The 12,784-nt window shown below is 42.9% G+C and overlaps 1 protein-coding gene across 8 annotated transcripts in view; it reads left to right on the top strand.

The window, feature by feature from the left end:
* OXR1 (oxidation resistance 1) overlaps positions 1-12,784 on the top strand; it is a 273,016-nt gene that overhangs the window by 186,351 nt on the left and 73,881 nt on the right. For 3 of the 8 annotated variants that reach the window (XM_048068779.2, XM_048068782.2, XM_048068781.2), the window contains exon 1: positions 7,983-8,136. The exons of 4 other annotated variants lie outside the window; for them this stretch is intronic. In XM_048068779.2, the coding sequence (XP_047924736.2) occupies positions 7,983-8,136 (154 nt within the window). Of the gene's footprint in view, positions 1-7,982; positions 8,137-8,946; positions 8,969-12,784 lie in introns of those variants that run through there. One more of the 8 variants, XM_048068780.2, reaches the window with a different exon arrangement.

Below are 12,784 nucleotides of genomic sequence, written 5' to 3' on the forward strand. Positions count from 1 at the left end.
AAGGATCCTTCTATCTTCATGTCTAAAAGCTGCAACTAAAGCTCAAAACTTAGAACTAAAAGCCAATTTTCTGAATTGGAAACTTGATTTGGTGCCAACTGAATATGATGTGAGCATGTGACAAGCAGTCGATTATGTCTTCAGATAGAACCTTTTCATCACTTCAGCTATTAATGTGAGGTTTTCATCCCAAGACTATGGCTTTCTAAAGTATGTGAACCTTGCTATGAATATGTGGAATACAGATGGTCAGGAGGTGGCAAGACATTGATCATAAAGCAGATATTTTTTATGTTAATGATCCGAATCAGTGATTTGGTTTGAAATCTCAGTTGTATCATAATTGCTTAGTCTTAATGGTATACTACAGAATGGAGCTTCCACAACGGTAAGTATCCTACCAGAGGGACATTTTATGTTATTATGAACCAATCTGGCAATGAAAAAAAGTCTATGGTGAGTTGGAATTTGGTTCTATTGTTTCCGAGCAAGTTTCTGCAACCTCCTTAGAGGGATACAGTACATTAAAAATATGATAAGCATTTAGTGAGTGTTAAGGAAAGAATTGTTATAGTTGTACTGCAAAAAGGAAAAAAAAAAAAAAAACAGGATAAAGAGAAGACTGTCTAGGATTCACATACCTGATGAATAATCAATTTTCCAATCTGCTTTCATAGGCAGTATTTATCTTTTCTATAAATTATGTGTCTGTGGAGGATGGGATTAACTAGTAAATAGTACAGTTATCAATTATATTGTCAGTGAGTTTCAAAAGTCATGATGAAAGAACAAAATGTCAGTAAGATGATGACATGAAGACAGGGACACATCTGTGCCTACTGAAAATTAACTTTGTCCTGCTATTATTCTACCTAGCAAGCATCCTTAAACTGCATGGGTGTCTGTATATACATGCCTGTGCATGCATATCCCTTAGGGTCTAAATTAATTTTCATAAAATTCCCTGAACAGAACAGGATGTTCCCTTCGTAATAAGCTATTATTATTATTAAATAAGTATGAACTGAAGACCTGGAGGTCATTTCATGTTTATTTGATAAGGTAGACTTTATATACAGCTGTTTAATTGCACTTGAAACTGAAGTTCTGCCATAAACATGGAAAAGTCCCAGCAAGATACGTGTTTGTCTTCAGGGACAAATTTGAAAACTTCCATGTTTATATCTTTGATATTATAACAAATGCTGATATATGTTATTGTAGTGCAGAACATTTCTACATCTAAGCATCCATAATATTCTTTGGGAAAATAAGGAAAATACAGATTTATTTTAGAATATGTATTTTAGTAACACTAATTCTGTCACTTTTTATTTTGAAAAATACTTTTAGCATAGATGAGAGTTGGATAGTGACTACGGGATATCATTTTTCAGGGAAGGTGGGTAACTGAGGAAACAAAGATTGTAATCTACTTAACTGCTCTGAAAATTCAGGCCACATGCAGCTGATAATTTGTGCTTCCTAAAGAGTCAAAAATTGTGGCATGCTTTTGAAATCTGATCAAATTATTTTGAAGGATGAGGCTACGCGTATATTATGGAGTAAAATACACTCTACATTCACTTCTGTTGAGTTTCATATGCTTAATATACGTTTTCATGACTATGCTATGTATGTCAGCACAGGAAACTTATTAATTTTGCCTTTTTTCTATTTCAGTAATGTCTTAGATTTGATTATATGTTGTATTTATATGGTGTTTCTACCTTTACTATCTAATTGAAGTTATGGCATCAAGATTTTTTAAATCTGGCTAGAAAAGCAAAAATTGCTTTCTCCTCAGAGGTTACTGTAATTAGTCAAAAGGATTTGTTGGGAAGTCTTAAGTATAACTAGTCTGACTTGGATTAGGATAGATACCAACCTAACAAAACCATAAAATTGACGTAACCGCAACCTTTATCAGAACAGACAAAGCACAAACAGGTCAGATGTTGCAGCAGCATCGGACAGGAATGACTTGTCTTCTTTAAACTTCTTAATCTGATAAGACAAAAACTAAACACAACAAATCATAGAATCATAGAATCATAGAATATCCTGAGTTGGAAGGGACCCTTAAGGATCATCAAGTCCAACTCTTGATACCGCACAGGTCTACCCAAAAGTTCAGACCATGTGACTAAGTGCACAGTCCAATCTCTTCTTAAATTCAGACAGGCTCGGTGCAGTGACCACTTCCCTGGGGAGCCTGTTCCAGTGTGCAACCACCCTCTCTGTGAAGAACCCCCTCCTGATGTCGAGCCTAAATTTCCCCTGCCTCAGCTTAACCCCGTTCCCGCGGGTCCTGTCACTGGTGTTAATGGAGAAAAGGTCTCCTGCCTCTCGACACCCCCTTACGAGGAAGTTGTAGACTGTGATGAGGTCTCCCCTCAGCCTCCTCTTCTCCAGGCTGAACAGGCCCAGTGACCTCAGCCGTTCCTCGTACGTCTTCCCCTCCAGGCCTTTCACCATCTTCGTAGCCCTCCTCTGTACACTCTCCAACAGTTTCATGTCCTTTTTATACTGTGGTGCCCAGAACTGCACACAGTACTCGAGGTGAGGCCACACCAGCGCAGAATAGAGCGGGACAATCACCTCCCTTGACCTACTAGCGATGCCGTGCTTGATGCACCCCAGGACACGGTTGGCCCTCCTGGCCGCCAGGGCACACTGCTGGCTCATATTCAACTTGCTGTCTACCACGACCCCCAGATCCCTCTCTTCTAGGCTGCTCTCCAGCGTCTCATCGCCCAGTCTGTATGTGCAGCCAGGGTTTCCCCGTCCCAGGTGCAGGACCCGGCACTTGCTCTTATTGAACTTCATGCGGTTGGTGATCGCCCAGCTCTCCAACCTATCCAGATCCCTCTGCAAGGCCTTTCCACCCTCATTCGAGTCCACAACTCCTCCAAGTTTGGTGTCATCAGCAAACTTGCTCAAAATACCTTCTATTCCTACATCCAGATCGTTTATAAAAATATTGAAAAGTACCGGCCCTAAAATGGAGCCTTGAGGGACCCCACTGGTGACCGCCCGCCAGCCTGACGCAGCCCCATTTACCATAACCCTTTGGGCCCTGCCCGTTAGCCAATTGCTCACCCATCGTATGATGTTTTTATTTAGCTGTATGGTGGACATTTTGTTATAACAAATGTTATGGTACTTAAATATTATGAAATTAAACTTAAAAGGAGCAGTGCTTAGGACTGTGTACTTTCATGTTTAAATTAATTTTAGGGGGGGACTGAGGTACCTAAGTCCAAGACAGCTATCCAAATGTTTACCTCAGCCTGGAGAAACCTAATGTGTAGTTGTCTAGACATGTTTTTTTTGTTTTGTTTTGTTTTCTACAAAAAGAAATTAAAGATTTATTGAGCCAGGTTTGAAATACAAATAAAATAGGAGTTTGACTCAGTTTTCTGCTGAGAAAGCCACTATCCTAAAAGAAAGTCTGTAATGGGGTCCTGTCTTTTTCAGTGCTATTTCAAGGTTAATCAAATACACAAGCTATACTTGAAGTATCACAGTCCACAACAAAGGAATGCCAAATTCCCTTCTTCCCAGTGTTTATTCTGTCTTCTCCTTTCAGTGTTACATATTCTATGGAAGAGTGGTCAGCTTCAATGGCTGAGATGGAGACTGACCCCCATTTCATTCTAATCTGATAAGGAGCTGATTATGAAAAACTGAACCTGATGAAGCCTGAGACTCCAGGTTTACTACTTCTGAAGCTATTATGTAGATGCTGGTAGCTTCCTTCTTGCTCAGTGTTTAATCTGAGAAGAGGATGTAGTATTGTGAAACCCCATATGGACAGACACACCTAACCCACAGTTCTCAGTAAAGAACCTGTTTTCAGTATACCCATTTACTTAGTGTCACCTACTGGTTCTCTCTTTTCAACTTCTCCCAAGTTTATAGTGACACTGAACTTTAGAACTATTTGAACATTCAAAAAACCTGATTTGTGTAACCATTTTTACTTCTAGAACTATGTACTTCCATACTTCATCATTCAAATTAGTGGTTAACAGGGAAATGTGCCTGAGAATGTGGGAGTTCTGCATGCCTCAGTTCTGGTTCCTCCTTCAGGGACTGCATATGCATTCCACATTGTACTTGTCTTTTACTGAAATAGCATTGGAAACAGACTGCAGTCCGTGATTTTCTGTCTTAAGAGTTTATCCTTTTCATTAGGAAAGAAAAAAAAATAAATCTTGAATTATTTGACATTAATTTTTAATGAAATCTATTTTAGTAAGAGAGAGGCAAAACTTTTATGCATGCTCTAATTCAAATCCCTATTTTAGCCACCCATTATAGGTTTTGCAACCATGTAAATGGGTAGGGTCTTGACCAGATACGGTAATTTAGAATACTTAACAAAGGCAAACAGCATCATCATAGCATCAAATGAGAGCAGGTGCCTCAATAATGAGTAATAAAGCTTAAATGAGGCATTTGGTTCAGACAGTCAAAATTGCATAGTTGCATATAGGTTGCTTATACACAAATGAACACTAATTCTGACTGATTGCCAAATTACTAAAGTCAAGATTTTCTCCTCAGAAAGCATGCATAAACCTTGTTTCTCACAAGATAAAATAGGGGTTTTGTGTCAGAGCCTAGTGTACCTTTTGTCTGCAGCTTGGTAGCACTGTAAATTTGGCAAGATGAACAGCAAGAGGCCCATATCCTATACACCAGGCGTGTGAACTGTCTGAGACCTAAGGAAATTTGCACAGCATCTGCTGGCATTTTGCCTGGAATTAGTTGCTGCAATTAGCACTTATTTTTGCAAGCAACAGATCTGTCCCCAAAGAAATTATAGGTCACCACCACTTGCTGTTACACAGTTTTATCTTTTTTTTCTCTTGTTTAAAATATTTTTATATATAATTCTATGTTCACACCTTAAAAACATTTCTTTGCTCATTGTGTTATTTTCTATTTGATCAAAACTGATCCTTGTTCTCTCTTCCCTACACCGTCAGTTCTTTTAGTATGCAGCTCAAGAAGCTTTCTGTCTGCTCTCACTGTGAATCTAGTTTGGGACTTTGGAAAACGAGATCTAGCTACAAGACCAGGTTGTACCTTTACTTACAGCAATAGATTAGCATACTGCATTATTAAGTATTGCATCATAAATACAAACATATTCTGTCACACATTTCTGTAGTTAATGAAGGTATTTTTCTGTATAATACTGACACGAAGGTATGTCCACTCATGCCATACTTTCACTATCACTTTGAGCTAACAAACACTGACACTGAAGATAGAGTGGCCTGCAACTTCCTCCCTCCCCTTGTTATCTTCCGGCCACTTCTGCTTACTCTTACATTACTTTATAACTTGTGATTCCACAGGTGTTTACACATAGTTGCAGGATGAAACAGATCTGGAGATCTAGCTGGTGATAATATTAACCCTAAAAAAAAAAAAAAAAGCTTAGTTACTTACGACTAAACTAAAAGATACTTTTAAGTGGATCAGTTTTACTGTACAATTCATTCACCAGCCAAATGAATGCTGGTGCTCGCACTGGTAGTGTGGTAACAGGCACAAGCAATTAAGAGCAGGTAGGACCAGCTCTTTCTTTTGGAGGGCCAGCTTCAAATGGTTGTTGAGTTACAGAGATACACGTTCTGTGCCAATACCACAGGCTAGAAAATAATCCTTGGGGGAAAGATCCTTGTTGCACACCTAGAGATCATATACAAACTCATTAGTCCTTTTCAGCAGAATTCTGTTATTTCTAGACATTGAGAACATAAAGACATAAAGGAACGTTATTCTGTAAAGATGTTCAAAATCAATCTAAGTGTAAAAATTATCAAAAATACCATGGAAATATTTATTTGATTTAGTTTCATGGCACACATTGCTCACATAATATAGTAAGTCAATATATGTCAATATAACAGAGGTGCGTATGTGGCTAGACCACTGGTGGACAAGCTGGCTCAGTTTCAAAAGGGCTGAGCACCACAGTTGTAAGCTTATTCCTGGTGCAAAACATAGGTGAATTTTCTTTAAAATAGAATCAACACGGAAAAAGACCAACCATAGTTTCTTCAAAGCAGACAGTAAAAACACTGAAATTAAATGAAAACTAATTACAGTGTTTAGGGCAAGACAGATCTGGTAGGCAGGATAGTTTATATACTAAACACCTGGTGGTACTTGGACCATGTAGCCACTCTGTAGTTCCTTATTTATTCATTAGTACTGGAACAGACAGATTACATGTTCATCTCTACTGGCAGGTTCTATGGTGAGGGGAGAGGGAGGGAAAGCAAATTCTGCTGAAAATTTCTTCTTTTGTTTTAGTGAAAAAGTTTTATTTGGGAAAAAAAAAAAGTCTTGAACATCGTTATGAACATCGTTATCTCCTGAGCAAGAACTGATTCAAGTAGTAAGTAGAAGGGTTGATTTGATTGTACTATTTACATCAAGTAACCCTCAGAAATCAGCACTCCAAAATGCTGACATTAAACTGATTTAATTGAGCAGCTGCTACAAGTGAATAGGAGTTGAGATAGCTCAGCACTTTGTTCCTCTGTTCTGCGTGTACACAATAGATTTGGCTCAACAAGAGCATTTTTTATTAAACAATGCTTTCATTTGCAGCTAGATGTAGCATATAATTACATCATACTCTGATTGGAGTCGAAGCACATTAACTTACAGTTCTGTGTTCTTAGGGTCTATGGTACAGGTAGTAAATATAATGATCTTACTGTTCTTCTGGCTTCGACATCTGCAGAATGCACATCTTAAGGCCTGTGTCAATCATCAGATACAACGTCTGAGACAGCTTTCTCTACAAAAACATTGGAGTATGTTCTAACTCGTTTTACTTCTTCAAACCCTGGAAGTCCCAAGAAGTACAAGTGCAAAGAATGCAAGGATACAGAGGAACACCACAAACCAAAAGACAATTTCAAAAAGAAAGAAACATTTGTGCATATATTAAGTTCTGCTAGAAGACTGAAGTGGCTTGCTGAGTTCAGAGGCTGAGTGGGGTATCGCAGTTAGCTGCCCCTTGAAGGGGGAAAGGGTGAGGGTGACAGAGCACTGGAACTGGTTGCCCAGAGAGGTTGTGGAGTCTCCTTCTCTGGAGATATTCAAAACCCACCTGGATGCCATCCTGCTCAATGTGCCCTAGATGATCCTGCTTGGCAGGAGGACTGGACCAGATGATCTCCAGAGGTCCCTTTCAACCTCGGCCATCCTGTGATTCTGTGTGACCTGGCTGGCTTAGCACAACAGGGAAGGTGGCTTCCCAGGCAGTATGAAGGTGATTAGAGTATCGAAAGCAAAACAGCAAAACCTGATAGCATCACAGCTGCAGTGCCAAAGTACCCTAACGTCCACAACTGTCACACGATGTAAGGGACTGCCTTGATTCAGGGTTTTTGTGCTTCCTAGTGAAGGGAAGCAGAAACCCGAAAGTTTTGAGTAAACAGAAAGCTTCCTGGCACATCACCGTAAAACAGCGAGCTTGCACAAAGCATAACTAAACCCCCAAACTACAGATAAGTTCATAAATACGTGTAGGTGACGGTAAGTCAGCTTGAGACCCCAAGGAAGTAAGGTCCCAAGTGTTTTGGCTGCGGGACAGGGCGAGGAGCTGCCGGCACGGCTCCGCCTGTAGCTGCCGGGGGCCGGCAGCAGCGCGGGCCTTGCCGGGCGCCAGGCACCACAGAAAAGAGCCCCCAAAGTCCGCCTGTCCACCTCCTGCGGAAAAAAATGAAGAAACACTGAAGCATGGTGGGGGGATAAAGCGACTTTGTAGCTCCCCCCACGGCTCGGGCCCGTCCGCTCCCCCCCCCCCCCCCCCAAATGGCGGCGCCTTTAAATGGAGGCGGGGCCGGGCCCCGAAGTTTGCCCAAGTTGTGGAGCGGGGCCGGCGGAGCTGCGTGTTCAGCCCGGCCCGGCCATGGGCCCCCCCGGCCGGTAGGAGCCCCGGCGCCATGGACTACCTCACCGCCATCACCGGCAAGGGCAGCCGCCTCCTGCGCGGCACCGCCGGCCGCCTCTGGGGGGTCGTGCCCGGCGGCCTCCGCCAGGTCCGCTTCCAGGACGGCCTCGACCGCGGGGCTCCGCACCCCGCCGAGCCGCCGCCAGGTAGCGGGGGGACGGGGGCTGAAGCGGGGGGCTAGGGGTGGCTGTCGCCCTCCGAGTTCCGTGAGGAGGAGGAAGGGAGAGGGCCGCGTGGGGCCGGCGGTGCCCGCCCGCCAGGCAGGGGGAGGCCCCTTGCCCTCAGGGAGGGGTGCGGTGAGACAAATGCTCCCGGGTTTGGGGGCGCTGCTGCAGTGTTTGTGTTTTTACGTGCCTGCCTGGTACTTCTGTTGGTTAAGGGTGTGTGTGCGTGGTGGGGGTGAGTGGGGAAAAGTTGCTTGGTTTGAGCTTTCCAGTGTGTGTAAGGTGGTTTCTGTCTTCTAGGTGGTCTTGGAGAACTTGCAGCACTTGGAAGTAGTTGTGGCGCTGCTAAGGGCAGAAATAGTACGTCTGCCCTTTGGTGGTTAAACGGGGTGGGCAGGGCTTTTTTTCTGGTCCTGTGTCACCCCCCCCATCTTGATACTGCCTTCCTGCTGTCACTGTGGGATGGTAACTCCCTTGTGGGAGATGGGCAGGTAGGCTGGCAAGAAACACTACAAAAAAACCTAGAGGGGTGGGCAGTAGGTGGGCACTGCTCGCCTGGTCTTCTTCTGCCTCCACAATGAGGGCACTAGGGAAGTAACGCTACCAGCTGGAGGAAAGAAACAAGCCTTGCCTTGACTAGTAAAAGCAGCATGCTCTAGTGACTGCTGGGGAAGAAAGCCACATGAAGCTGAGCTTGTGAAAGTGCTTTCTAAAAATCTGAAGAGCAGTATTCAGTGAATGGTAAATCTGTTCTTGCTTTCTGTCCCGAGGAGCCCTGCCCTAAGTGGGTGAACACGTTTGTCATAGTCTGTAGGTAAGTCTGAAGTCAGGCCTCTAGTGAAAAGTAATGCTAAAGACTATTAAGTTTTATTGTTCTCTTCCTTCAGGTTATTTAGAATAAGTAAAATAACTTTTTTATCAGAAGCAAGTTCTGCTACTTACTGTAATAAGCAAGGGAAGTGTCCATGCAGCATGAGATGTGATGATAATGTCTCGTTGTGTGCTTTGGATCATGCCTTTTATATGGAAGGGCTAATAGCTGACCACCAATGTTTGCAGCGTTACTTTGTCTTGTTTTATTCCCCACTCTGTCCCTCAGCGTAAATATGTAACAGGGTGAGAAAGAGACAGCAACTGGTTTCAGCAGTGAGATAAAGTAACTCCAATAAGGTATCTACAAAATGTTAAGGGCATTTTAACAGAGGTTATTGTTCTCTCACAGAATCAAAATGACAGTGAAACACTTCAGGCGTGTTTTGGTCTTCAATCAGTTACAAGGCCAGGTGTTCAGCTGCTGATACATGTGAGGACTTGGAGGAGGAAGCTTTCTATGGCTGTTTTTTTCCTCCTGCTCTGGCACAAAAGATTAATTTGGACTGCATGATATTGTTCATTGTTATTTTTTTCTGTCTTTGAGCAGAAAGTGTATTTCCTCATACTTTTATAATATATTTAAAGCTAGCATTAGTGAAAAGTTGAGTACAGCTCTAGAACGTGAGTTGGATTTCTGCAGATACAGAATCTGATGTGCCTTTTTGACAGAATCATTCTTTGGGTTTGTTCTAGGCCAAGACTACTGCTGAAGGCAATTAGATCTTGGCTCTCTGTACTGTTTTCTCCTTCACAGGGTTTCAGTTGTTTATAAGCAGAAACAAACTCTTGTGGAATTCAGAAGTCTTCCTGTGGCAAGCACTTGCTGGGTTTCACAGACTGCCTGTGCTGTGGTGGTAGGTGCTGTGGAAGCTGTAACAATGATTACAACACTTAAAATAGAGGTTGGATTTCAATTTAATTAGAGATGGGTCCCATGACATTAACTCAAACTTTAATGGCAAACACTAACTACTCCAAATGTTCAGTCTCTGTATGCAGTGTTCTGGAGCCAGACTTATTATTCTGGCATTTCCCCCCCCCCCCACCTGTGACTTTTAGAAGGATCTTTTCAGTGATTATTTTCTTTACATGGTTCACTTGTGACTCTGTTATTTCTTAGAATAGTTCTTCCATAAATATGCTTATTTATACTTCCTTGTGAAATGCGAAAACTCTAATTTTAGAAACAAACCAACCTTTTTAATTATTTTAAAACTATTTTTATTTTTACATCTTAAAGTATCTCAGTTTTGTTCTTGTAATATTAGTAATTCTACAGGCTTTTTTTTGGTTGGCTTTTGAAGCAGTTTAATAGCTGCAGTGTACTATAAGGCTTGTAAGTTCAGGGAAGTTATCCTGGCTGAACGCTGTACCTCAAATCACTGCTGCAAGCCTATATCCTTCTGCAAGTACGTGCTGAACAGATTGCTCTTTCTTAGAAGGGAGGAAGGAGAGGCTGGGAGGCTGAATAGTGCCGTGGGAGGCTGTAAACCTGTCTGACCAGTTGGTTGTGTCGGCAGCCATGCCAGTGGAGTAACTTCACGAAGGTATTCTGTCTCTTAATGAGTGTGGTGGAGGATAAAAGTATAAGGAGAAACAGAAATGCTAGAGACAGCATCCAGCTCTAACAAAGGTGCTACCAATAATTCCAGTCTGTAATTACTTCTTCAGGGAAAAATTCATGTAAGCTTTAAAATATCACTTCTAAAGGTAGTCCATTGATAACTTCTAGAAGCCAGTCTGTGTATGGTCTGGATTTACTGGGAAGCTTTAGAACAAAATCAGTCACAGAATGGTCTGGGTTGGAGGGGACCTTTAAAGCCTGTCCAGTTCCAACCCCCTGCCATGGGCAGGGACACCTCCCACCAGACCAGGTTGCCCAGGGCCCCTCCAACCTGGCCTTGAACACCCCCAGGTATGGGGCATCCACAGCTTCTCTGGGCAGCCTGTGCCAGGGCCTCACCACCCTCTGAGAGACTTTCTTTGTTATATCTAATCTATAGATATAGATCAGATAATTTAAAACCACTGCTGCTTGTCCTATTACTCCACTCCCTGACCAAGAATCCCTCTCCAGCTTTCTTGCAGGCCCCCTTTAGGTACTTGAAGGCCGCTATAGGGTCTGCCCCCAAGCCTTTTCTTCTTGAGGCTGAACAACCCCAACTCCCTCAACCTGTCTGCATAGGAGAGCTGCTGCTTGATCACATTTGTGGCCCTCTTCTAGACTTGCTCCAACAGGTCCGTGTCTTCCTTGTGCTGGGGGCCCCAGAGCTCAATGCAGCACTCTAGGTGGGCTCTCATGGGAGCAGAGTAGAGCAGGAGAATCAACTCTCTCACCTGTTGGCCACGCTGTTTTTGTAGCTCAGAAAACCAAACATATCCCGGGGTGCAAGCATGCACATTGTTGACTTATGTTGAGTTTTTCAACAACCACCACCCCCGGGTCCTTTTCTTTAGGGCTGCTTGCCATCCATTCTTCACCCAACCTGTATTTCTGCTTGGGATTATCCTGGCCCAGATGCAGGACCTTGCACTTGGCTTTGTTGAACCTCACGAGGTTCATGCAGGCCCACCTCTCAAGCCTGTCCAGGTTCCTCTGGATGGCAGCCCTTCTGTCCAGCATGTCAACCACATCACACAGTGTGGTAGCTGTGTATCTTTTGTTTTGTTTATTGGTGTATATATTGCAGGTGTTAGTGTGTTGAAATTGCATGTGTTTTTCTTTGCTTTATGATGCAACTCAGGGCTTTAGGGAATATGTGATTAAGGGTAATCCTCAATGCAGAATTAATTTGAACATTCAGTTTAATTTGAGTTTCATCCATACAAACATTACTTAAATGAGCCAACAGCACGTCCCATAGCTTAGTATGCTGTGTCCTTTATCTGTTGTGAAAGGGAGAGTGTTGCTCAAAGAGTTATTTTGCTTCTTTTCTGTGGCACTGGTGAGATTGTATGCAGACTATGTCCTGTTTTGTGCAGCAAAGCTCGAGAGGCTGCTGAGAAACTGCAGAGGGTACAGCAGAAGAGTGTGCCAGTATATTTAGGGGCCTAGGATATACAACCTGTGTGGGGCTGAGGGAGCTGGCCTTTAGCCTTGCAAAGCATCAGGGTGATCTAGGGGCAATCTGAGAGCAACCTACATATGCTTAAAGGGCCATGCTTTTCTCAGTTGTAACAGATGATAAAAGAAGGCACAACAGCCACAAGTTTTGGCTTGGGAGGTTCAAACTGGACATAACAAGAACTTCACAAGGAGGGTGGAACATCACTGGGACAGATTACAGGGTAGTTTACGTAACTCAGAAGTTTTACTGGCTTGGCTCCACCAAGCCCCAGCTGACCTGATCTGATGTTGACAGTAGCCCTGCTTTGAAGTGGGGGCTGGAGTAGATGTACTTCAGATTTCTTCCAGGTAACACTTTGATCCTGAGTGCAGACCTCTACACCTGGAGCTCTTCTTAGACATCCTCACCTCGCTTCTGTCTGTAGTCAGTTCACGGAGGGAGAAGGTAAACTGCAGCCTTCCTGCAATATGTATTTTAAGTACAGAAGTTAAAGAAATGAAAATCAGTCATTTAAAATATCCTCTTAGTATGTCAGAAATTGTTCTAGCTGCCTTCTATTAAGAGATTGTGATGTTTCCCCCCCACCTCCCCGGCTGAACTTGATGGTTCACTTTTCAACCTGGTGGCCTGTGGGTTTATTTACACTTCTTGTCGTATCAGCTCTTGCCTGATAACAATACGCAGTATAT

The sequence above is a fragment of the Anser cygnoides genome, chromosome 2 (genome assembly GCF_040182565.1).
Source record: "Anser cygnoides isolate HZ-2024a breed goose chromosome 2, Taihu_goose_T2T_genome, whole genome shotgun sequence".
NCBI lineage: Eukaryota > Metazoa > Chordata > Aves > Anseriformes > Anatidae > Anser > Anser cygnoides.